We start from the raw sequence: 24,954 nt of genomic DNA on the forward strand, positions 1-24,954 counted from the left end.
TTCTCTTTCACAATTTCATCACTTTATGTTTAGCTTTAAGATTTTTTTTCTCACAATTTCACTTCATTATTTTATTTGATGATATATTTTAGTCAAATTTGTATCTTCTTATTTCAAAATTTTCATCTTTTAATTTTATATGTCGTATATTTTAGATTAACTTTAATTTTTATTATAAAAAAATTAGTTTAATTTAATTTTATATTAATTTATTTAAATAATTTAAATTAATATCTTAATTAACATAAAACATTAATATATGAGTTAAATTTGTGAATTCAATATGAGTTGAATCATTGGAGTTATGGTTAGACGAGTTTCTTCAAAATAATATAATTTTATAGATTAAAAAAAAATTCAAAAATAAGTTGTATTATTAGAGATACTCTAATAATATTGCTACTGTTATTATGCAGACTGGATATTTATAGTCTGTTTTCTAATAAACACCTATACATTAACAACATTCTAAATATAAAATCAAATGTACACTTACAAGTACAAATATGCAACAAGATCAGTTTATAGTACAAATATCCCATAGAGATTCCAAAGGATTTATATAATTGGTCTATGCATACAGTCATTTCCATACTTCGGAAAAGTGATGAAAGCTGCTGCAACAATTCTTTGACCATTTTTGTTCCAATCTCCTAGTATTGCGCGGGAGGCGTACATCTGAACTGATGTTACAAAAACTACTCCCTCCGGCCTGAATTATAAGCAAATATTCTTTTTTTAGGTTCATTGAGTAATGAATGTATCTGGTCTTTTATGTAGACCAGTTACATTCATTACTCAATGAACCTAAAAAGAGAATATTTGCTTATAATTAAGGCCAGAGGGAGTACCTTTCATAATCTTGCAAGCCCAAGAAGCTATATTTCTGGATCCCACCTTTAGGGGGACTGAAGGTAGTTTGCTTTGTTTGAAGTAACTTATTTCCAGATTCATCTATACATGTCTCAAGACCGCAAGAATGACAAAACGATTCCAAATCCGATTCCTGTCATGGTTGAAAATAGCATTCATGGATAAAATGCATATAATAATAATCTACACTGCAACAGTGATCACATGTTTAGGTGTTTCCGAAGACGAGGTGGCAGAAAACAGACTTCATACCTCTATCATCAGGTGTTTTGAGAGGACGAACAGAGGATATGGATGAAGTTTGTAGCCACCGAAATTTATGTAAGATAAAGCCAGTGAACGAATCTACAAGTATACACAAGGAAAACCATTATCATTGCATATAGAGATAGAAGTTCTGAAATAGATGCATGCTTGCGACAAGTTCGACATAAAATAAATAACTAAAAAAATGGAGAGACGGAATATTAGGAAAAGAATGCAATCTTTGGTAAAAGTAATTACTTCATTGATATAAGGCTCCATTATGCAGTACTGTAGATATGATGCATCAGCTGCTACAGTTCGGAAGAAATCCATATAATTACCCATTCGGAACGAGCTGAAAAGAGAAAAAAAGAATATCGGTAATTGGCATGCATTCACCTTTTTATTATAGAGAAGTGAGATATAGACTAATGGGAAAACAAACGGAAAAATCATTTAATTTGACTGATAAAGTAAACAAATTTAATATTAGGAGAAAGGCTACCGCACGATTCTCCTAGCAAAACGCATTTCTTTTGACTTCAATATTGGAGTTGATACATGACTAAACCATAAAGAAAGAGGTTCTCCCTGTGAACCAGAAACAGCTACGTTATGTAACCTTAAGAGGTAACAAGGCTGGAATTAATTAACAAAAGAGAGAGAGAAAAAAATAACTAATCAATAATGTGGGGATTAAGTATTAACCATTGGTTTGTTGTGAGAACCAAGATTAAGAAGCACGTAGAATGAATGGAACTCTGCTTCATTCTCATGTAAATCATTTGAATTTCGATTTGCTTCATACAGATTGAATAAAGAAGATAATGTCTTTGTGAGCTGTTCCATGTTGAGATGATGCATGGATGCGATGTTTGGATCACCCGCAGAACACCAGAGCTTGCGATGTGATATAACATGAAATTTCACCTGCGTGATTAAATATACTGCTAAACTTATTATCTGAATTACATGCTTGAAATACTGCGAGAGAAAATAATGCTTAACAAAAATGTTAGGTTCATGATTTGATAGGTGTGCTGCACTGTATGACCACTGCAGTCCACCTTTGTCTGTATATTGTACGAAGTGTGAAATAACATTCAGATTTTCATCCTACGATTTAGAATTAGAGCCTATCCTAAATCTATTAACAGGACGCTGTAGGATGAGACAAATACACCTCAAAATTTACTTAAAACTGGTATTTGCAAATCAAGCATCAGAAATGAAACTTAAATCCCGTACCCTAACAAAGTCGTAAGAGAAAAGTTGAATTGATAGACGATGAAAAGAAGAAAGCAGATAAATCAAAGACATTTGATAGAGAAAATTATACCATTCCCTCGTACATGAAGATAGCTCTCTTGTTTACAATACTTTGCATTGTAAGATCTTGACGTATAGACCTTGTTCTATCAAAGATGAAGTCATGAACTACTTCGAACGGATGCTCCTTAGAATCCAGCAAGCCCAATAGATAATTTAAAGTATCTTCTAATACAGGAAGAGGTCGCATATCAGATGCTTGAACTTCTTTGATAGATATAGTTCTGCAAAACTGATAAGTGAAATGTCATACGATACAACCATCTAGGATAAAACTAGCTTAAAAGTGAATTCAGCATGTTGCTTGAGAATACATCCTTGCTAAACTAGACAGAAGCACACTTTATAAGGTAAAACAAGATAACACAGGAGTTCGAATTTTATCCTACCTTCTTGACAGCAAGAGCTGGAGATGATTTTCCAGGATTGCCATTTAGCCTCTCAAAAACTGCCAAATCTCGAAGTTTCTCACGCTGGATCCTCTCTCTTTCTGTAGACACAATGAAAACATTTCAACATAGGAAAAACACTCATTTTCCAATAAACACTCATTTTTCTTGTTACAAATTATAAGCAAAAGACATCATCTTTATTTCATTTAATTATTTTATTCTTAAAAATTCATCTTTTTCAAGATAAAATTAAGTGCAAATTGCATTTAATTTGGTTTCTCTATCATTTTTTCCATAAACAACAACCAATCAAAATTGTTTTTACATCTTAGTATAAAACATATTCCAAAAAAGACACAAATTTAAATTTTTCTTAATAAGTGTGAAATATTGAATTTTTGCTTATAAACTAGTACGGAGTAGTATTGTGTATGAACTTATGAAGAAAAATAATAGCAATTGATAGTGTCTCAAGATTTAACATGCAGCAGGCAAAAATGTTTAGGTGTTAGAATGATTCAACAAAGCTAAGATAGATGACAGCAAGGAAAGCCTTTTTTCATTAAATGGAATTAACCGCACAAATGAAATGACACCTCTATTTTTCTTAAAACCAAATCTACAAATAAGCAACTCAAATTTTTGCCCTTTTAAATATTTTCTCTTGGAGTTTTCGTCTTCCTACCTTTTAACTATTAGGCTAACATCGACTTGAATAACTCTTTTTACTAGGGCGATTGGTCTTCTCCTCGCATAACCAAACCATCTTAGGTGTTATTCAATCATTTTTCCCTCCAATATATTATTTCTTCCTGAGTAAGTCTAGGTTGCCAATAGCGCGCTTTAGCGGCGTAGCATGGCAAAACGACACCTCACCGTAATGCTATTAGTCTCCATGGCGCTATCGACGGTAGTCATCATAGCGGTCGCAAATAGAGGTGTCGTGGCGGCGCAATAGTAGTACTGTAGCGGTTTTGTGGCCGCTATTCTCAAATTGGGGACAAATTTGTAAATGCAAATAATTTTTAAGGGTATATTTGTCTTTTCAACCTTTTTAGAATCTAATATTAAAGTCTAGGTGTTGGCTTCATTAAGTTCCAATGTGTTTTTCAGTTGTCTTCTGCCTTTTCATCTCCTTCCCATTTTCCACTCTACTTTGCAAATCACCATTGTTCTTCGCCTCTTTCATCTGTTTCATCGCCGCTCTCCCCTGCCTTCCCGTTTTCCACAGTTCTCCCCTTCATTCTCCTCTGATCTGTTTGTGTTACTCTTTTAATAACCATGGCATCATCATCTTCTGCAAGGGTAACAGCAACTTCCAGCAACAAAGGATATTGGTTGGCAGTGGAACTCTTATAAAGACTAGAGCAAGAAAACAACTGTTTGTGAACACCATTCAGCAGGAGGAATCACACGAGCTAAGAAGCATCAGTTGGGGATAAGGGGAGAAGTAATATTTTGAAGGAAAATGCCGATTGACATTAAACAAAATACTACATAAGAGTTAAGTTGCATGGCTGAGGTTAATAGCAACAAGGAGGATGATGATGTTGTGCAGGAAATATCAATATTCGGTCAGGAAAAAGGCCTTCAACTGCTGCTGTCAGGGCCAGAGTAATGCTAAAGGCCCGATGGATGTACTTATGTTTCAAAATCCAGAGGTATATCATAAGAAGATGTTGTCACTTGCTAGAATATGAACATCAATCAAAGATTCTTGTGTGGAAAATGTAACGGAGTTAACTTATCAATAAATTGTTCGTTTCTTCTATTGGAATTGTTTGTCTTTTAACGTTGTGAAATCTAAAAGCTTCTTTAAGTTGATGATTGAAGCTGTTGGAAATTATGGGAAACACTTGAAGCCTCCAAGTTACCATGAACTTAGAGATCCCTTGCTCAAAAAGCAACTAGAGCTCACAAAGACAATGTTATAGGGATGTGGTGATAGAGTCTAGGACATTGACCAATTTTATGGTCAATACTCGGGTGTCATACAAGGGTCAAAGCAAATAAAAAAACTATATGTTTTGGGACACTTGTCTGACTTTTACGACACGTGTCGTACGAGTGTCATATAATTGTCGAACACCTGGACACTCCTACTCCTAGAGGTGTCCGTGCTTCATAGCTTCTCGGTGCTCAAGAGCATTTCATTCGCGTCACTTTCTTTTTTTATCGTCTACTTAATTAATAATTTAACCTCTTACTAACTTCAATGTAGATTATTCAAATTCAAAAGACAAAGAGGTCCTGTGTTCAAATCTAGCCTTGGGCATGCAGCAGTGTTAAATCTCTTAGGGAGAGTTTGCCGCCTATTATAGTCCTACAAAGCTCGAGGAATTTGCCTCTACAATTGCACGCAGAGGAAACCCGATTTTTAGATAAAGTAAAATAAAAAGACAAAGAAGCTTTAGCACTCAAAAGTAAAAAGCAAAACCATTCAATGAAAACTCCATCCCCTTATGAAATTCCCTTCATATACACACACATACATAAAACTAAAAGCATTCTCATCATACAGAACAATAAATTACATAAAAAACAAAACTTTATCATATAAAATCCAACATTGCAGCTATGCTAGCATCTGGCAATGATAATAACAATCCTACTAACAACTAAAAAGAATTCAATTTGTTATTGTAAATCACTAATTAATTAAATTTTTACCTGGGCACATATAAGAACAAGTTCCAAGTAAACCCCCAAAATTGGAAGATCCTTGTGAATCCTCGTTGAAATCTGAGGTAGAGGCGTTACTATTACTACCAGTGGTTGGAGGAGGAGTCACCCGTTGAGAAAAGTTTGAAACTTTGGATTGATTGGTTGCAGTGAAAGGGAATTGGTGGCGCGGTGGTTGGGAAAAAGAAGAGCGACGGTTCCCATTCCCACCCTCCATCACCTCACTTCTTTCTTCACCATTGTTACAACAGTGTTTTTTTCTTATATTTTGGGGTTTTTTTAGTTTATTTTATTTTGTTTATTAGATTAGATGAGATTCAATTATTATACTCACTTACTTTCTTTTTTTATATGGTTTTTTTAGACTTATAAATATAAATAAAGATAACTAATGAATTTAGTTAATTTTTATAACATTTGAATTATATATCATTTAAAAGAAAAAAATATGCATTATCAACCAATCACAACTATGTATTCAATTAAAATATAATTTTAATTTAAAAAATTAATATGACATAATAAATATAAATTTTGATTGGTTGTATGTGTAAGTTAGTTTATATTGTCAGTACATTACCTTAAATTCATCATTTAATTCATTTTGCTTTTGTTTATTACTCCCTCCGTTTCATAATAAATGTCCTATTTAAGCAATGCGCAGTTTTTAAGAAAATGATTGGATGTATTGGTTTTAGTAAAAAAGTTAATGTCATTTACTAGAATACCCCTATTAATAGTAGTTGAATAACGTGAAAGTTAATAAATAGGAGTATAATAGTGGAAACATAATAATGATTGATGCATTGGAATTGTAAATGGACAATTAATTTGAGACAAGAAAAAAATGCAAATGAGACACTTATTATGAGACTGGGGGAATATAAATAAAAAAAAAAATAGAAGATGCACAATGAATCAATAAACGGCATATATTCTGCCAAATTACGTGCATATTTTATAGTAACTAGACGGTTAATTTTTTATTGAATGAAAGTGTAAAATTATTTTACACGGTCAATTAATATCTTTTAAACTCATAAATAAGTAAGAGTAATTATTATATTAAATTTGACTTTTAAACTTCAACAATTTATTTTTGACATTTAAAAAGAAATAGACGGACTAAAGAACTCATTAAATTTAGGATACTAAGAAAAATGATATTAATAATAAATTTATAAAAAAATTATTAATTTTAAATAATTATTCTTACATTTAATAATATAATAAAAAGATTAAAAAATTAATTTATATTTTTTAATTATAAAATTAATAAGTATATTTTTAATTTTTGTAGAGAATAATTATACCTCCTGTCATTTATCTCTCTTTTCCTACAAATTATGAGTTTGGACCAAAGTACTCATGTAAAAATACCAAAACCTTAAGAAAATTATTTTTTTTATATTTCATTTTAAAGAAGGCGAGAGCAATTGCAAACCGGAGAACAAAAACCCAAGATATCTGATTCAATAACCCACCGGAGAACGCGAGATAAAGATATTTGCTTCACTCTCTCAACTCATCGAAAATCTTACAAGTTAGTTTCCCGGTTTATTTCCGAAAAAAATTTACACACCGAATAACTTGGCATGTGGATATCCGGTTCACATTATTGCTAATCGGATAACTTGGAACCATGTTATCCGGTTCTTAATATTTTCTACCGGAGAACTTGACCCAAGGTTATCTGGTTCTCATTGTTACTTTTAATGGCGCATAGAAGAGGCTTGAATGGGCAAATTATTCAAGAAGAGGTGAAAGACGACAACCTTGACAGGCGATGGATGGAGAGGAACATCAGATAGTCGCACTTGAGCCTAGTCCATAGAAGTCGTAGTTTTTGGGGGGTCGTACGATACGTCTTTTCTAGTAAGGTACCATGATCATGTTGCTCGCCATTTATGGTACAACGAGGTAAGTTAATCTCTATCATTTCATGTTGAATTATTTTTAATTTTAATTACCTATATTTTATAACTTATACTATAAATTATTTTTAGGAGAGACATTCGAAGAAAGAATTAAAGATTATTGCACATGGTAGCAAGTTGATAGGATGAGTTCCACAGAGTCTCACGCCTTTGATAGAAAGTTGGTTGTCTGACTCTGATCTATCCTCTCTCCAGAGAACCGGTTTGTCGAGGATAGATCAAAATTTAGTATCAACATTTATAGAGAGATGGTATCCATAAACATCATCCTTTCATATGTCATTTGGCGAGATGACCATCACATTAGACAATGTTTCTTGTTTTCTTCATTTACCGTGTAGGGGTGAGTTATAGGACCCTGCACGAGGTTTCACTGATATTGATGCTATTACTCTTGTTATTGATCTGTTGGGTGTTCCCTTGAAGATGGAAGTTGAAGAGGTATCTAATTGTAATGGTGCTTATTATAGAGTGGATTGGTTAAAGGATGTATTTATGCGTCAGCGGGGTGATAGTAGATTTGACTGTCATGTTATAGCCTATATGTTGTTATTGATAGGCTGCACCATTTTTGCCGACAAGACTTTTACTATTGTAGAGGCAAAGTATTTATCACTATTTAGGGACTTGGCTAGATGTGGTAGATATAGCTAGGGTGTGAGAGAGAGAATAGAAGTTGGTTAGAATAATTTGGAATTATTTAGAATTATTTTAATAATTAAATAATAGTAGTAGTAGATTATTTGATTTATTTAATTAAAATGAGAAAATAGGGGTATTTGGTAGAATATTTGATTATTAGATTAAATAATTAAAATAAAATAGAAATTAAAGGAAAATGGCAAAGTAGGGATTTTGGGAATAAGTGAGGATAGAGAGAGAAAACCAAATTAGAGATTTTGGTTATTATAAAAAGAGGAGTTATCAGAGTTAGAGGGTTTTGTCAGTACTTGAAAAAGAAGGGAATACAGAACAAGAACCTTGGAAGGGAGAGCTAGGGCTTTGGAAGGGAGAAGATAATTAAAACTATAATTGTATTAATTGCTGCTATGGGAACCAGGTAAGGAGGAAAAGTTTCTTCATAAACGGGTATAATGCATGAAAGGTAGAATAAGGAGTCCTTAACCTCCAACAGGGTTTGTGTTTCTATATTGTTTCATGATGTGTATGATGAATGAATGATTATAATTTTTTCCCATGAATTTATATGATAATTAGCTGTATTGTTGTGTTATTGTGTTTCTCATGAATCGATGATTATATGATGAAGTTATGTTGAAATTTGAGAGTTTATGGTATAATTATAATGGATCAATTCATGATGGAAACATATATTTTTTATGTTCTGAGATTAAATGATGTTATAGTCATGTCAGATTATGATTTTGAGAGTTTGAATGGTTATAATTGAGACTAGTTTGAGGGATGAGAAGTAGGGGATGAAGAATACGAACAATACTGTGAAAATTGGGATTTTTTAGATAATTGGATTGTGTCAATTGATTGACACCATATGGAAATTGATTGCATGCTTGATAATTTAGAAGGGACACCATCATGTGAAGTAGGAGCTTCCCTTTGGTCTACATGAGCAGGGGAGACATGCCCCTATGATGAATAACCCTATGTTAGACGGCTCCTATAATTTGATGATTCCCCGTCAAGAGGCCTAGGTACGGTTCCCTGTAACGCCCCGAATTTAATTAATTATTTAATTAAATTAATTAAGGATTTATTTGTTGGAATTAGTCAAAGTTGAGAGTTGTCGGAATTATTCTAAGAGACGTAATTGGATTAATATGTTGATTGGAACAGTTAAGTTGATAGTCGAGTAACTAGTCGGTTTAATCGGAGGAATAATATTATAAATAATATTATTATATTGGACTATATATTGAATTAAATATTTAATTATTTATTCGTGATTTATTGGCTGATATTGTGTTAAGGTGGTTTAAGTTGCTAAGTCGGTATTTAAGTTGGTTTAGTCGTAGAATTATATTAGAAATAATATAATTGAAATATTATTAAGTATTTTCCGAATAATTGTTGAATTTATTGTTTGAGTTGATAAGTTGATAAGCGGGTAAAGTCGATTTAGTCGGGAGAAATTAATATTAGAAATAATATTAATTTTCGGAGAATATTAATTAATTAAGTTGTAGAAATAATATTATTAATAATATTATAATTATATAAGACTATTTATTTAGTGGGTTTAGTTATTGTGTTAATCGTGAATTATTGGTGAAATTCTGTGATGTTTAGATGAATATGATGTCTTGAGGTGACGTGTTGTGGGGTAGAGTGAAGTGAAATAATCATGAGGATTATTTAAATGATTTTAGATAATTAAGATAATTATTTCTAATTATTTTTAATTAGTAGAATGGAGTATTATTGGTGTTAGAGATAATAAGGGCAAAATAGCCAATTGTAGAAGAGTAAGTGAGGGTAAAAGAGGTAATCCATAATGAGGGACTTTATAAAGAAAAAATTTAGAGAATGAGACGGGAGTTTTAATCATACGTGAAAGTGAGAGCAAAAGGGAGAAGAGGCTAGGGAAAGAAGAAGGGAGGAACCCATTGAGGAAGAGGAAAAAGCTCATCAATCTAAGGTAAGGGGAGTTATCTTGATTATTATAATTGGTATAAGGTTTAGATACTTGTGGGTTTTGTGGTTAGATTTTGGTTGTTTGTTGTTTTGAGTTAATTTGTGAAAATTGGTCATAATTGATGTTATAATCTTGTTTGGATTGTTGTATAATCTGGGTATGAAATTGGTTCAATGGAGAAATTTGATTTGGTATGATTTAGGGAGTGTTGGATTGAGTTATATGGATTTGGTATGTTGGGGTTTCAGATTTGGGATCAAAATCAATGTGTTAAAATTCATGTTTTAGGGTTCCAATTCACTACTATATGTTAGGTATGAATGAATATGTGTTTGTTTCATGAAAAATAATATAATTGGTTGGATTTTAATGGAATGATGCTTAAAACCCGTAGCCGTTCCTCGGCAAAAATCTGGTTTTGGGGAAAACTTCAAAAATTCATATCTTTTGATTCGTAAGTCCATTTGAGTCCCCGTTCGAAGCGCTAGGAAGCTAATAATGTGTATTTTCTTATAAAAATAGTTTCATGTTCTGGAAATAAATTTAATTGGTTTGTAATGAGGTTTTGTAGTGTCAGTGTATGATGTCGGTGTTTGCGCTTTCCGAAAATTAGAAAACTCGTAACTTTTGACTCGGGTGTCTGTTTGACACGTTGTTTGGACCGTTGGAAAGCCAAAGTTATTTTCTATCATGTAAAACTATTTTCAAAACCAATAGCATAATTTTTGGTAATTCGTTATGACTTTTCATGCGTAATTTTACTTAAGTTTTAGGAATGTGTGGATTTTCTCGTACGTTGAATATGTTGGTTTGTCCTAATTATGGGCAAGTTTTGGTTTGAGGCTTAAATAGACAAAGTTGAAATGTTGATTATATTTTTCTGAGTTGCATTTGTTGTTGTTGATATTGTTGATTGTATGTCATTCTTAATGTCGCATACATTGCATTGTTTAAGTTGGCCTTGATGGCATCCGAGTAAGTTGGCCTTGATGGCATATGATTAAGTTGAAAATGCCTCGATAATATGGCATATGTTTAAGTTGGGAGTTTTACTCCGATTGTACCACATGCATATGCATAGTTGAGTCGCATGTTGTGCCGCATTATTTATGATGTTTATGTTGTTTGGGTTTGTTGAAGTGATTAAGTCGTTCATGTTGATTAAGTTGTTCATGTTGATTAAGTTGATTAAGTTGTTTTATGTTGATTAAGTCGATTAAGTTGTTTATGTGGTTTATGTTGATGAAGTTGCTTATATGATTATGTTGATGTTGAAGAAGTTGAATATGTTGTGTATATTTGTTGAAGTTGATGAAGGTGTTTATGATGATTTTATAGTTGAAGTTGGTTATGTTGATTAGGTTGATTCTAGTGATCATGTTGTAAATGTTGATATGTGTATTGATAAGTGGGTTATATGAGTATACTGTTGTCCTACTATATTTATTCCTTACACTTTTTATAATGATTGTGATTTCTCACCCTTTATACTGATATTTCCCCTACCATGGGAAATGGGCAGGTACTCAAGAATAGCAGTGGAAGTTTGAGATAGTTCTTGGTGAAGTCTAGTTATGATTCCGCAGTGAAGAGGGTCTTGCTCTGATAGATGTAACATCGGGTCGTTGGGGATCGTTTCAATTAAATTATATGTTGATGATGATGTATTTGAAGTGTTTTACCTTGTTTTAAAAATGATTTAAACAAGATTTCTGAATTATGAAGTTGACGATACATTTTAAATTGAAGTATTTTGATAAAGATGTTTTTGAATAAATTATTTCTTTGAGACGTTGAAGTATAAATTTTGAGAACCCGTGTTACGGAGCAGGATGTTTTTATTAAGAAGTTTTATGAAAAAATGTTGCACCATTTTTATGAATTACTCTGATTTAAATTCTTAATATTACATGAATATTCGTGGGGTTTAGATGGGTGTCACATTAGTGAAATCAGAGCAGGTCGGTCTGTCCGACCAATGTTATCTAATGTTGTTTGTCTCTTAGTACTCGACATGTGTGTGAAACACTGTCGGTACTTGTTTGTTAGTTCCTAGTCGTTGTCTGCAGAAGTTGGTTTGGAATAAGTGGGGGAGAAGCTTGCTCCCGGACGTGTTATTGGTATGTAGAAGTTGGTTCAAGGTGATGTTGATTGCAAGAGTGAAAATGTTGTCGAAGTGATGTTGTTGCGAACCGGCGAGAGTATGGACTCATGATTATGATCGGTCGAGTTGAAGATGTGTGTAAATTATGGACGGTAAATTAAAGATAATTGTGAATGAGGATCTTTCAAAGGGAATGACAAGTTGATGGATTAATGCGGTATATGGTATGTCTTGATGTATAGTTGGATTAAAGTCAGGTGATTTTCGTAGTTGGATGAAAAGCAATAATGGTTGGTGGATTTTGGAAGCAAGAGAAAGAGAGATGGAACTTATGTTCTTCAATCTCAAATTCTGATTTTTGTAATTTTGGAGCAGCTGCTATAAAAAGAGGCATAACTTTTTACTCATGATTCCGATTAAAGCGATTCTTGACTTTTTGGAAAGCTTACGAAATTCTCTACAGTTTTCATATAGGATTTGTCTTCAGGAAGTTTGTAAAGAGGGAGAAAAGTGCATTTTAATATTTGGGTATGATGTTGGTTTTTGGAAAATTCTGCATATGGGAATTCTGGACCACTCCCATTGCAAGAATGATAACTTTTTACTCGCAAATCGGATTTGAGCAATTCTTAAAGTTCTGAAATCTACACGAAATTCTCTTCATTTTGGAATATGATTTTGTGTTTGGGAGGTCTGTATTGGAAGAGAAAAATGTGTTCGTAGTTGAGCGACTATTGCTGAAAATTGAGAAAGATGAAGCCAAGTGCGAAATATTGATAAGGAATAAAATGTTGGTATTTGTAAGAATGTAAAGGTATCGGAGGATACATAGAGATGCAATTTACGTCGAATGGGGATGATTAAAGTGACGCTGTTATGTGATGGTAGCATGGAGAGAAAGACGAATGTTTGATTAGTGTTGTTAAAATTTTAACTTGGATGAAAGTTGTAATTGAAACGAACCGATTTGAATTGTACTTGAGGTAGTGGCGATTTCGATGTTGGAAAGGTATTTAATAATTGGGTTGTGCTATGAGCGTGAGTAGGAGAATGTGTAATGGATTTTGAACATTTTGTATCGTTGACAAAGTCGGAATTAAGGAGACTAAGAAGACGCTGGTAAGACTTAGAGAGTTGGCGGAGCATTATGCTTACGGACTTTGGGCACAAGTTGAAGTACACTATTTTCGTTGGGTAATGATGATTTATGCCACTGTTATGGTTGCTGGCTGTCTATTGACAAATTGAGGAACTGATCACCCTTAATCTATTGTTAATAGTAGACGGAATCATAATTGATGGATAAATGTGTCATGCCAACTAGTATAGTATGTACGTTGAATTGGTTGAAGTCAAGCCGAGCGCTTGAGTATTGTTTGATTTGTCGATGCAGATTCGCATATAAGCATATTAGTTGAATTTAAGAATGATAGCATGAGGTTGCGATTGGATTGATGAGTAGTATGGAGAATCACAGTCAAGTTCTGAATAACTTGAGTCGTTGTTTATGATGAAGCAAGTGGCTAGTATGCCTTAAGGTGTATGTATGGAGTATGAAACGTATCTTCCATATTTGTTTCGATGAGTTGGAACTGGTGTTTGTTGCATTTGTTTTGAGCTGTTATAAAATCAGAAGAAGAGCGCGTAGAATATTTGAAAGTTGAGTTGTGATTACTAAAAGAAAGTGAAATTTTAAGTTGGTTTATTAAAGTACGATTTTGGTTGAAAAAAGATGAGGTACTCGGTTGTGTTGATTCAGACAAGAATTTATGGAGCACTATGTCAATATAAGTAGAAATCGATGGATTGGTATATTGAATTAGTTGGAAGTGAAGAAGATGAGTTATCTTGTTAGAATTAGTTGGACCCATGTACAATATGTGGTTGTAATGTTGTTATGTGTTTTAAACGATTTTGGAGAATGTGTTATTAAAAGATGGTAAAGTTGTAGTTATGTTTTATGACAATTGGGAATTCATGGAAGTATATGAATATCTCATCCAAGATTTGGAAGTAGTCGTCGTTGTAATTATGTTGAAATAATTAGTATGTGTGTATTGGATTTAAAACCATGTTGAGTTGCTGTAGTATCGGAAAAGTAAAAGGTCGGAGTGTTGCCAAATGCAACTGAGGATCAGAGAGTTGGAAGCAAAGTTGAGGGTGGTTGTGTCGGATAGATTTTCGAGGAAGAAAATATCCTAAGTGGGGGAGAGTTGTAACGCTACGAATTTAATTAATTATTTAATTAAATTAATTAAGGATTTATTTGTTGGAATTAGTCGAAGTTGAGAGTTATCGGTATTATTCTAAGAGACGTAATTGGATTAATATGTTGATTGGAACTGTTAAGTTGATAGTCGAGTAACTAGTCGGTTTAATAGGAGGAATAATATTAGAAATAATATTATTATATTGGATTAACTATTAAATTAAATATTTAATTATTTATTCGTGATTTATTGGCTGATATTGTGTTACGGTGATTTAAGTTGCTAAGTCGGTATTTAAGTTGGTTTAGTCGTAGAATTATATTAGAAATAATATAATTGAAACATTATTAAGTATTTTCCGAATAATTGTTGAATTTGTTGTTTAAGCTGATAAGTTGATAAGTGGATAAAGAGTCGATTTAGTCGGGAGAAATTAATATTAAAAATAATATTAGTTTTCAGAGAATATTAATTAATTAAGTTGTAGAAATAATATTATTAATAATATTATAATTATATAAGACTATTTATTTAGTGGGTTTAGTTATTGTGTTAATCGTGAATTATTGGTGAAATTCTGTGATGTTTTGATGAATATGATATCTTGAGGAGACGTGTTATGGGGTAGAGCGAAGTGAAATAATTATGAGGATTATTTAAATGATTTTAGATAATTAAGATAATTATTTATAATTATTTTTAATTAGTGGAATGGAGTATTATTGGTGTTAGAGATAATAAGGGTAAAATAGCTAATTGTAGAAGAGTAAGTGAGGGTAAAAGAGGTAATCTATAATGAGAGACTTTATAAAGAAAAAAATTAGAGAATGAGAAGGGAGTTTTAATCATACGTGAAAGTGAGAGCAAAAGGGAGAAGATGCTAGGGCAAGAAGAAGGGAGGAACCCATTGAGGATGAGGAAAAAGCTCATCAATCTAAGGTAAGGGGAGTTATCTTGATTATTATAATTGGTATAAGGTTTTAATCCTACAACCACTAGCCAGTGTCACCACCGGCGACACCGGCTTCGGCTCCGACTCAGACTCCGGGTCCGAGTCCGGGGGCGTGGGCGTAGAGGCGCTAGTGGCGGCTTGTAGACGGCACTTGAGCACTTAGGCACGTCGCATCGGAGCGATCAGGCTATTCGCGACGTTATTGAGGCGGCGACGGCCGGCCTTCGGCCGGTTGTTACATTTTGCTCAGTGTACGTGATTTGAATTTTGAATCGGAAAGGTGGCAACTGTTCACGAAATCATGCAGAAATGAAACCATGCAAATGGTGCATGAACCAGTGCAAGTGCAACAGTCATATCTTTTAAAAATATATTGTTTCATTAAGGGTCGCTGTTAGAACAAGATTTGTTCTTATCAATTATCTTAGTTTTGATGATAACAATAATATGAATTTTGCTTAAGATAATATGGTACTCTAATCCAATGCAATTTCCCTTTCAGGAAATATATATAAAGAGTACGCATAATTCAGCGCTCAGAAGTTGTATCTCAAATGGTTCAGCATGCAACATCAGAACATGGTCTGGAAAGACATCAGAAGATGGTCGAAGCAGAATCAGAACATGGGTCTATGGAAGCATCAGAAGAACATGAGATCAGAAGCACTGAAGATCAGAAGATGGTATCACGCTCAGAAGCACTTCAAGGTCAGAAGATCAGAAGATGCTATGCACCAAGCTGTTTTGACTCTGATGATATTCAAACGTCGTATTCACAAACATCAGATCAGAAGGAAGTACAGGTGGCAGACTACGCTGACTAACAAAAGGAACGTTAAAAGCTACTAAAGGCTACGTCAGTAGACACAGCGTGAACAAGGCTCGAGGTAGTTGACAAAAGCGTATAACATTAAATGCGATGCTGTACGGAACACGCAAAGCATTAAATGCATTCAACGATCATCTTCTCAACGCCTATAAATATGAAGTTCTGATGAGAAGCAAGGTTACCAATTTCTACATCTATTCTGTGAATATCAAACTTGCTGAAACACTGTTCAATCAAAGCTCAGAATCTTCATCAAAGCTCACTACATTGCTGTTGTAATATTTTAGTGAGATTAAGCTTAAACGTTAAGAGAAATATCACAGTTGTGATTATCGCTTTTAAGAAGCATTTGTAAACTCTTGAATAGATTACATTAAGTTGTAAGGAACTAGAGTGATCGTGTGATCAGTATACTCTAGGAAGTCTTAGCAGTTGGCTGAGCAGTTTGTAACTAGAGTGATCGTGTTGATCAGAATACTCTAGGGAAGTCTTAGGAGTGAACTAAGCCTAGAGTGATCGTGTTGATCAGTAGACTCTAGAAAAGTCTTAGAGGGTATCTAAGCAGTTGTTCCTGGAGTGATCAGTGTGTGATCAGAAGACTCTGGAAGACTTAGTTGCGGACTAAGTGGAAAACCATTGTAATCCGTGCGATTAGTGGATTAAATCCTCAGGTTGAGGTAAATCATCTCTGCGGGGGTGGACTGGAGTAGCTTCGTTAACAGCGAACCAGGATAAAAATAATTGTGCAATTTATTTTTATCGTCCAAGATTTAAAGTCACACTTATTCAATCCCCCCCTTTCTAAGTGTTTTTCTATCCTTCAATTGGCATCAGAGCGCCGGTTCTAAGGTGCAAGCACTTAACCGTGTTTAGAAAAGATTCAGGAAGAGAAAAACGCTTCATTTAAAAGATGGTTGATGAAAGTGAAAAGTCTACATCTACACCTGCATCTACATCTGGCTCTGCTGAGCAATACAACGGTAACAATGGTTATACTAGACCGCCGGTATTTGATGGTGAAAACTTTGAATACTGGAAAGATAAACTGGAAAGTTACTTTCTGGGTCTAGATGGTGATCTATGGGATCTTCTAATGGATGGTTACAAACATCCAGTAAATGCCAGTGGCGTGAAGCTGTCAAGGCAAGAAATGAATGATGATCAAAAGAAGCTTTTCAGGAATCATCATAAATGTAGAACTGTTTTGCTGAATGCTATCTCTCATGCTGAGTATGAGAAGATATCTAACAGGGAAACGGCCTATGACATATATGAGTCCTTGAAAATGACTCATGAAGGAAATGCTCAAGTCAAGGAGACTAAAGCTCTAGCCTTAATCCAGAAGTATGAAGCCTTCAAGATGGAGGATGATGAAGACATTGAAAAGATGTTTTCAAGATTTCAAACTCTTACTGCTGGATTGAGAGTTCTTGACAAGGGATACACCAAGGCTGATCACGTAAAGAAGATCATCAGAAGCTTACCCAGAAGATGGGGTCCTATGGTGACTGCATTCAAGATTGCAAAGAATCTGAATGAAGTTTCTCTGGAAGAGCTTATCAGCGCCTTGAGAAGTCATGAAATAGAGCTGGACGCAAATGAGCCTCAAAAGAAAGGTAAGTCTATTGCATTAAAATCAAATATCAAGAAATGCACTAACGCTTTTCAGGCCAGAGAAGAAGATCCTGAAGAATCAGAATCTGAAGAAGAAGATGAACTGTCCCTGATCTCCAGAAGGCTAAATCAACTCTGGAAGACCAAGCAAAGGAAGTTCAGAGGCTTCAGAAGTTCAAGGAAATTTGAACGTGGAGAATCTTCTGATGAAAGAAGATTTGACAAGAAGAAGGTCATGTGCTATGAATGCAATGAGCCTGGACACTACAAGAATGAATGTCCAAATCTTCAGAAGGAAAGTCCCAAGAAAAAGTTTCATAAGAAGAAAGGTCTTATGGCAACCTGGGATGAGTCAGAAGATGATTCAGAAGATGAGCAGGCCAACTGTGCGCTGATGGCGACAGAAGATAACGGATCAGAATCTACATCAGAATCAGATTCTGAAGAGGTATTTTCTGAACTTACTAGAGATGAGTTAGTTTCCGGTCTAACTGAACTTCTGGAACTCAAGTCTCAGATTAGTCTCAAATACAAAAAGCTGAAAAAGCAATTTGAATTTGAAACAAAGAAGCTTGAGTTAGAGAATTCTGAATTAAAAGAAAAAACTTTTAAAATTATCCAATAATGTTGGATCTCCTTCTGATTCAGAAAAATCCACTCCTAGTCTAAACCATATTCTGAAAGAATATGATTTAAGTTTCAGGAAGTTCTTATCTAGAAGTATTGGCAGAAGTCAGCTAGCTTCTATGATATATGCCGTATCTGGAAACAAAAGAGTTGGCATTGGTTTTGAGGGTGAAACCCCATACAAACTTGAACCTGTTGATGAAATGAAAATTACATACAAGCCATTGTATGATCAGTTCAAGTATGGCCACTCTCATGATATTAGGCACACTTCACATGCTCAAAGTTTTCACATAACACACACCAAGAAGCATGTGACACAACCTAGGAAATATCATGAAACTTACATTAAAAATTATCATGCTGTTCCTCCTATTGCTTATAATGTTAAACCCAAGTTCAATCAGAACTTGAGAAAATCTAACAAGAAAGGACCCAAGAAAATGTGGGTACCTAAGGACAAGATTATTCCTATTGCAGATATCCTTGGCTGCAAGAAGGACAAAGCACAACATGTCATGGTACCTGGACTCTGGATGCTCACGACACATGACAGGAAGAAGGTCTATGTTCCAAGACCTGGTGCTTAAGTCTGGAGGAGAAGTCAAGTTTGGAGGAGATCAGAAGGGCAAGATAATTGGCTCTGGAACTATAAAGTCTGGTAACTCTCCTTCCATTTCTAATGTACTTCTTGTAGAAGGATTAACTCATAACCTCTTATCTATCAGTCAATTGAGTGACAATGGTTATGATATAATCTTTAATCAAAAGTCTTGCAAGGCTGTAAATCAGAAGGATGGCTCAATCCTATTTACAGGCAAGAGGAAGAACAACATTTATAAGACAGATCTGCAAGATCTTATGAGTCAGAAGGTGACCTGTCTTATGTCTGTTTCTGAAGAGCAGTGGGTCTGGCACAGAAGATTAGGTCATGCTAGTTTGAGAAAGATTTCTCAGATTAACAAACTGAATCTGGTCAGAGGACTTCCTAATCTGAAATTCAAATCAGATGCTCTTTGTGAAGCATGTCAGAAGGGCAAGTTCTCCAAACCTGCATTCAAGTCTAAGAATGTTGTTTCTACCTCAAGGCCATTAGAACTCTTGCACATTGATCTGTTTGGACCAGTCAAAACAGCATCTGTCAGAGGAAAGAAATATGGATTAGTCATCGTAGATGATTATAGCCGCTGGACTTGGGTAAAATTCTTAAAACACAAGGATGAGACTCATTCAGTGTTCTTTGATTTCTGCATTCAGATTCAATCTGAAAAAGAGTGTAAAATCATAAAGGTCAGAAGTGATCATGGTGGTGAATTTGAGAACAGATCCTTTGAAGAATTCTTCAAAGAAAATGGTATTGCCCATGATTTCTCTTGTCCTAGAACTCCACAGCAAAATGGGGTTGTAGAGCGAAAGAATAGGACTCTGCAAGAAATGGCCAGAACCATGATCAATGAAACCAATATGGCTAAGCATTTCTGGGCAGAAGCAATAAACACTGCATGCTATATTCAGAATAGAATCTCTATCAGACCTATTCTAAATAAGACTCCTTATGAATTGTGGAAGAATAGAAAGCCCAACATTTCATATTTCCATCCTTTTGGATGTGTATGCTTTATTCTGAACACTAAAGATCATCTTGGTAAGTTTGATTCCAAAGCTCAAAAGTGTTTCCTTCTTGGATATTCTGAACGCTCAAAAGGCTACAGAGTATACAATACTGAAACATTGGTTGTAGAAGAATCAATCAATATCAGGTTTGATGATAAGCTTGGTTCTGAAAAACCAAAGCAGTTTGATAATTTTGCAGATTGTGATATTGATATATCAGAAGTTGTTGAGCCAAGAAGCAACGCATCAGAAGCAGAGCTCCTCAGAAGCAAAGAACCAGAAGATCAAGTATCAGCTTCTCTGGAGGATCTAAGTATTTCTGAAGAACCATCTGTCAGAAGATCATCCAGACTCATCTCTGGTCATTCAGAAGATGTCATTCTTGGAAAGAAGGATGATCCAATCAGAACAAGAGCATTCCTTAAGAACAATGCAGACTGTCAATTAGGTCTTGTATCTTTGATCGAGCCAACTTCTGTTGATCATGCTCTAGAAGATCCAGACTGGATAATTGCTATGCAAGAAGAACTGAATCAGTTTACAAGGAATGATGTTTGGGATCTTGTTCCTAGACCAGATGGGTTCAATATAATTGGTACAAAATGGGTCTTCAGAAACAAGCTCAGTGAGAAAGGTGAAGTGGTAAGAAACAAAGCCAGACTGGTGGCTCAGGGTTATAGTCAGCAAGAAGGGATTGATTATACAGAAACCTTTGCACCAGTGGCCAGGTTAGAATCTATTCGTCTATTAATTTCTTTTGCCACTCAACATAACATCACTCTCTATCAAATGGATGTTAAGAGTGCCTTCTTAAATGGTTATATAGATGAAGAAGTTTATGTCCATCAACCTCCTGGTTTTGAAGACTCTATGTCTCCGAATCATGTGTTTAAACTAAAGAAATCATTATATGGATTGAAGCAAGCTCCCAGAGCTTGGTATGAACGCTTAAGTTCTTTCCTTCTAGATAATGGTTTCACTAGAGGAAAAGTGGACACTACTCTCTTTTGTAAAACCTTTGAAAAGGATATTTTAATTTGTCAAATATATGTAGATGATATTATTTTTGGAACATCTAATGCTACACTTGGAAAGGAGTTTGCTGAGTCTATGCAGGCTGAGTTTGAAATGAGCATGATGGGAGAACTCAAGTATTTCCTTGGAATACAAATAAATCAAACATCAGAAGGAACATATGTTCACCAAACCAAGTATGTGAAGGAACTTCTGAAGAAGTTTAATCTTCTGGATTGCAAAGAAGCCAAAACTCCTATGCATCCAACATGCATCCTAGGTAAGGATGAGGTAAGTAAGAAGGTAGATCAGAAGTTATACAGAGGTATGATTGGATCTCTTCTATATCTGACTGCTTCTAGACCTGACATTTTGTTCAGTGTTTGTTTGTGTGCTAGATTCCAATCAGATCCTAGAGAATCTCATTTAACTGCTGTTAAGAGAATTCTAAGGTATCTGAAAGGTACTACTAATGTTGGCTTAGTTTACAGAAAATCTAAAGAATACAACTTAGTAGGATTCTGCGATGCTGATTATGCTGGAGATAGAATTGAAAGAAAAAGTACTTCAGGAAGTTGCCAATTTCTTGGAAGTCATTTGATCTCCTGGTACAGCAAGAAGCAAGCAACTATTGCTCTATCAACGACAGAAGCAGAATATGTAGCTGCTGCTGGTTGTAGTACACAGATGCTCTGGATGAAGAGTCAGTTAGAAGATTATCAGATATCTGAGAGTAACATTCCTATATTCTGTGATAATACTTCTGCTATATGTTTATCTAAGAATCCTATTCTTCATTCAAAAGCTAAACATATTGAGATTAAACATCATTTCATAAGGGACTATGTTCAGAAGGGTGTCATATCTTTAAACTTTGTTGATACAGACCATCAATGGGCTGATATCTTTACAAAACCCCTGGCTGAAGATAGGTTTAAGTTCATTCTGGAGAACATCAGTATGGATTTATGCCCAGAATGAGAAGATGAGAAGTTCTCATGTATGAGTATCTTCTGAATTGAATGTGGAACATTTTTTTTGTCAGAAGTTCTGATTGAAATCTTTTAGAAATTATGATTCGGTTATTACTAACGTTTCATTGTCTAAGTTGATTCAGAACCTCTTTTAAAGCAAAACAGCTGTTACGTTTTATCTCGGGATGGTAAACCTGTCGTTACTATTCGTGGATAAACGTGCGTGCAGTTGAAGGGACGCCGTCCATAGGTAACTGTGCTAGTCACCTCATTTGTCTTTATTATCTCTCCTCACGTCACGTAACATTAAATGCTATTCATCATTCGTTTCATTTTATTTTTTTTAAATACTCTTCAAACTCTTCTCTTTCCCTCTCATCTTTCTCTATCTCCTTGCATTCCTCATCAAGTTTTTCTCTCTCTCTCTCTTCCATATCAAACCCTACCTGTTCATTTTTCTGCAAACCCATCATGAACTCTTCATCAAGCCCAGGAAATAATGAAAATGATCAAAACAACAAAAGAAAAGCTGTTGAAACTTCACCTTCCAAACCCAAAAAGATCAAAATCACCTATGATCCTCTCAAGGTGAATCCATTCGAAGCAATGTTGTCTGGAAACTATTCTAGACGTGTGTTTCATCCTCCTGGTGAAAGCCCTCCATCATCTCCATCTTCTTCCTCATCTTTCGACCTTCAAGACTCAGCTTCCTCTTCATCTAACCCTTCCTCTCCCTTGATCGATTCCGAAGAAATCTCTTCATCTTCACCTGCTGGGAATGTTGTCTCTGGTAAAGATGGTGGAAGATCTGCATCAGAACCAAGTCTCCCTGAAAGCCCGAGAAGCAGTCAATGAGGCGTTTCACTCCTTCATGGCATGTTGGCACAGACTTTGTCTTAGCTAGGGTCTTAGGATTTGGTCTTTGTAGTTTCTTTTTCTTGTTGCATCTGTTTTCCCGCATTCCTGTCTTGTAAACCTTTTTGATTATCAATGAAAAAGTTTCTTTGATTCCAGTGATTCTATTTGTCGTTTTATACATCTGAATTTTTTTTTTAAATATTCTTTTTGATGTTATGACAAAAAGGGGGAGAAGATAAATGATAAATGATTTGATTAATCTATCAGTTGCTGGGTAAAGGCTCCCACACATTCACTAACAAGAACTGCAAGTTCTATATGGTTTAAGTTTTTTGCAGGTACAGAGAAGTGAAGTGAATCTTCAGAAGCAAACACTAGAAGCAAAACCATAAGAAGCGTTATTCTGTAAAAAGAATAAGCTCTTGGAAACTGAAGCAAGCTGAGTGCTGTCAAGCTTCAGAGATCAGAAGCAAGAAAGAAGAATGAATCAGAAGCACTGATAATAGAATTTGAATATCATTGTCTATCCTGTTCTGACAAAATTCTATTTGCTCTGATACATATAATGTTATGGCTCTGATACATTATTTGCTCTGATACATTATTTCAGCCTATATGGCTCTGATACATATAATGTGTTCAAACATACATTTTATGTTCTAACTCGTTCATGCTGACTTTTGTCGTTTAGTTTTTGTTCTGTAACATTTCAGGATGTAGAGATGCTCTGATGATGCTCTGGTACATTCAACAATGTTCTGATACAAATCTAGCATGAAGTGATGATTGGTAGACATTCAAAGTTCTGAAGCTATCCGAGGGAAGCAGAAATCAGAAGATGTGAATGTTCTAAAAGATCCAGAAAATTCAAGTTCTGAAGCTGTCCTGAATGGAAGCAGAAGTCAGAAGCTGTGAATGTTCTGAAGATCAAAGAAATTCAAGTTCTGAAGCTGTCCACGATGGAAGCAGGAATCAGAAGCTGTGAGTGTTCTAAGGATCTAAAGAAATTCAAGTTCTGAAGCTGTCCAATGGAAGCAGAAGTCAGAAGCTATGAATTCTCTGAAGGCAGAAGCTTATATGATCGTCTCTACCGAAATAATCAGGGAAGTCTTTTATCAAAGTTCTTCGAGTATTTATTTCAGGGGGAGATTATTTATCTCAGGGGGAGATTGTTAATCTCAGGGGGAGACATATTCATATGCTTATGCTATAGCTGTGTAATTTGTCTTTTGCCGTCTACTCTTTCTGATCGCAAATTCATATCATTTATATATGTTTTTGTCATCATCAAAAAGGGGGAGATTGTTAGAACAAGATTTGTTCTTATCAATTATCTTAGTTTTGATGATAACAATAATATGAATTTTGCTTAAGATAATATGGTACTCTAATCCAATGCAATTTCCCTTTCAGGAAATATATATAAAGAGTACGCATAATTCAGCGCTCAGAAGTTGTATCTCAAATGGTTCAGCATGCAACATCAGAACATGGTCTGGCAAGACATCAGAAGATGGTCGAAGCAGAATCAGAACATGGGTCTATGGAAGCATCAGAAGAACATGAGATCAGAAGCACTGAAGATCAGAAGATGGTATCACGCTCAGAAGCACTTCAAGGTCAGAAGATCAGAAGATGCTATGCACCAAGCTGTTTTGACTCTGATGATATTCAAACGTCGTATTCACAAACATCAGATCAGAAGGAAGTACAGGTGGCAGACTACGCTGACTAACAAAAGGAACGTTAAAAGCTACTAAAGGCTACGTCAGTAGACACAGCGTGAACAAGGCTCGAGGTAGTTGACAAAAGCGTATAACATTAAATGCGATGCTGTACGGAACACGCAAAGCATTAAATGCATTCAACGGTCATCTTCTCAACGCCTATAAATATGAAGTTCTGATGAGAAGCAAGGTTACCAATTTCTACATCTATTCTGTGAATATCAAACTTGCTGAAACACTGTTCAATCAAAGCTCAGAATCTTCATCAAAGCTCACTACATTGCTGTTGTAATATTTTAGTGAGATTAAGCTTAAACGTTAAGAGAAATATCACAGTTGTGATTATCGCTTTTAAGAA

General features: G+C 34.7%; 1 protein-coding gene across 2 annotated transcripts; it reads right to left on the reverse strand.

Moving 5' to 3' along the window:
* Positions 1–383: 383 nt before the first annotated feature.
* LOC131635081 (SAC3 family protein C-like) lies at positions 384–5,801 on the reverse strand. 2 transcript variants are annotated; one of them, XM_058905682.1, is made up of 9 exons: positions 5,511–5,801; positions 2,838–2,938; positions 2,459–2,680; positions 1,828–2,049; positions 1,625–1,710; positions 1,378–1,474; positions 1,126–1,218; positions 849–1,006; positions 384–699 (listed from the first exon to the last, which is right to left on the reverse strand). In XM_058905682.1, coding segments are annotated over exons 1-9 (1,209 nt in total). In that variant the 5' UTR covers positions 5,740–5,801; the 3' UTR covers positions 384–698. The 2 variants fall into 2 exon arrangements, with proteins under 2 accessions (XP_058761665.1, XP_058761664.1); XM_058905681.1 differs by lacking the exon at positions 384–699 and having other exon boundaries at positions 772–1,006.
* Between the last annotated feature and the right edge of the window lie 19,153 nt (positions 5,802–24,954).

This window comes from Vicia villosa, unplaced genomic scaffold, assembly GCF_029867415.1.
Source record: "Vicia villosa cultivar HV-30 ecotype Madison, WI unplaced genomic scaffold, Vvil1.0 ctg.001420F_1_1, whole genome shotgun sequence".
Lineage (NCBI taxonomy): Eukaryota > Viridiplantae > Streptophyta > Magnoliopsida > Fabales > Fabaceae > Vicia > Vicia villosa.

Coding starts and splice junctions, on each gene's coding strand:
- LOC131635081 (XM_058905681.1), bottom strand. CDS start 5,739: ATGGAGGGTGGGAATGGGAACCGTCGCTCTTCTTTTTCCCAACCACCG. Junction 1,475..1,624: donor TTTGCTAGGAGAATCGTGCG/GTAGCCTTTCTC, acceptor TTCTCTTTTCAG/CTCGTTCCGAATGGGTAATT. Junction 1,219..1,377: donor TGGAGCCTTATATCAATGAA/GTAATTACTTTT, acceptor GTATACTTGTAG/ATTCGTTCACTGGCTTTATC.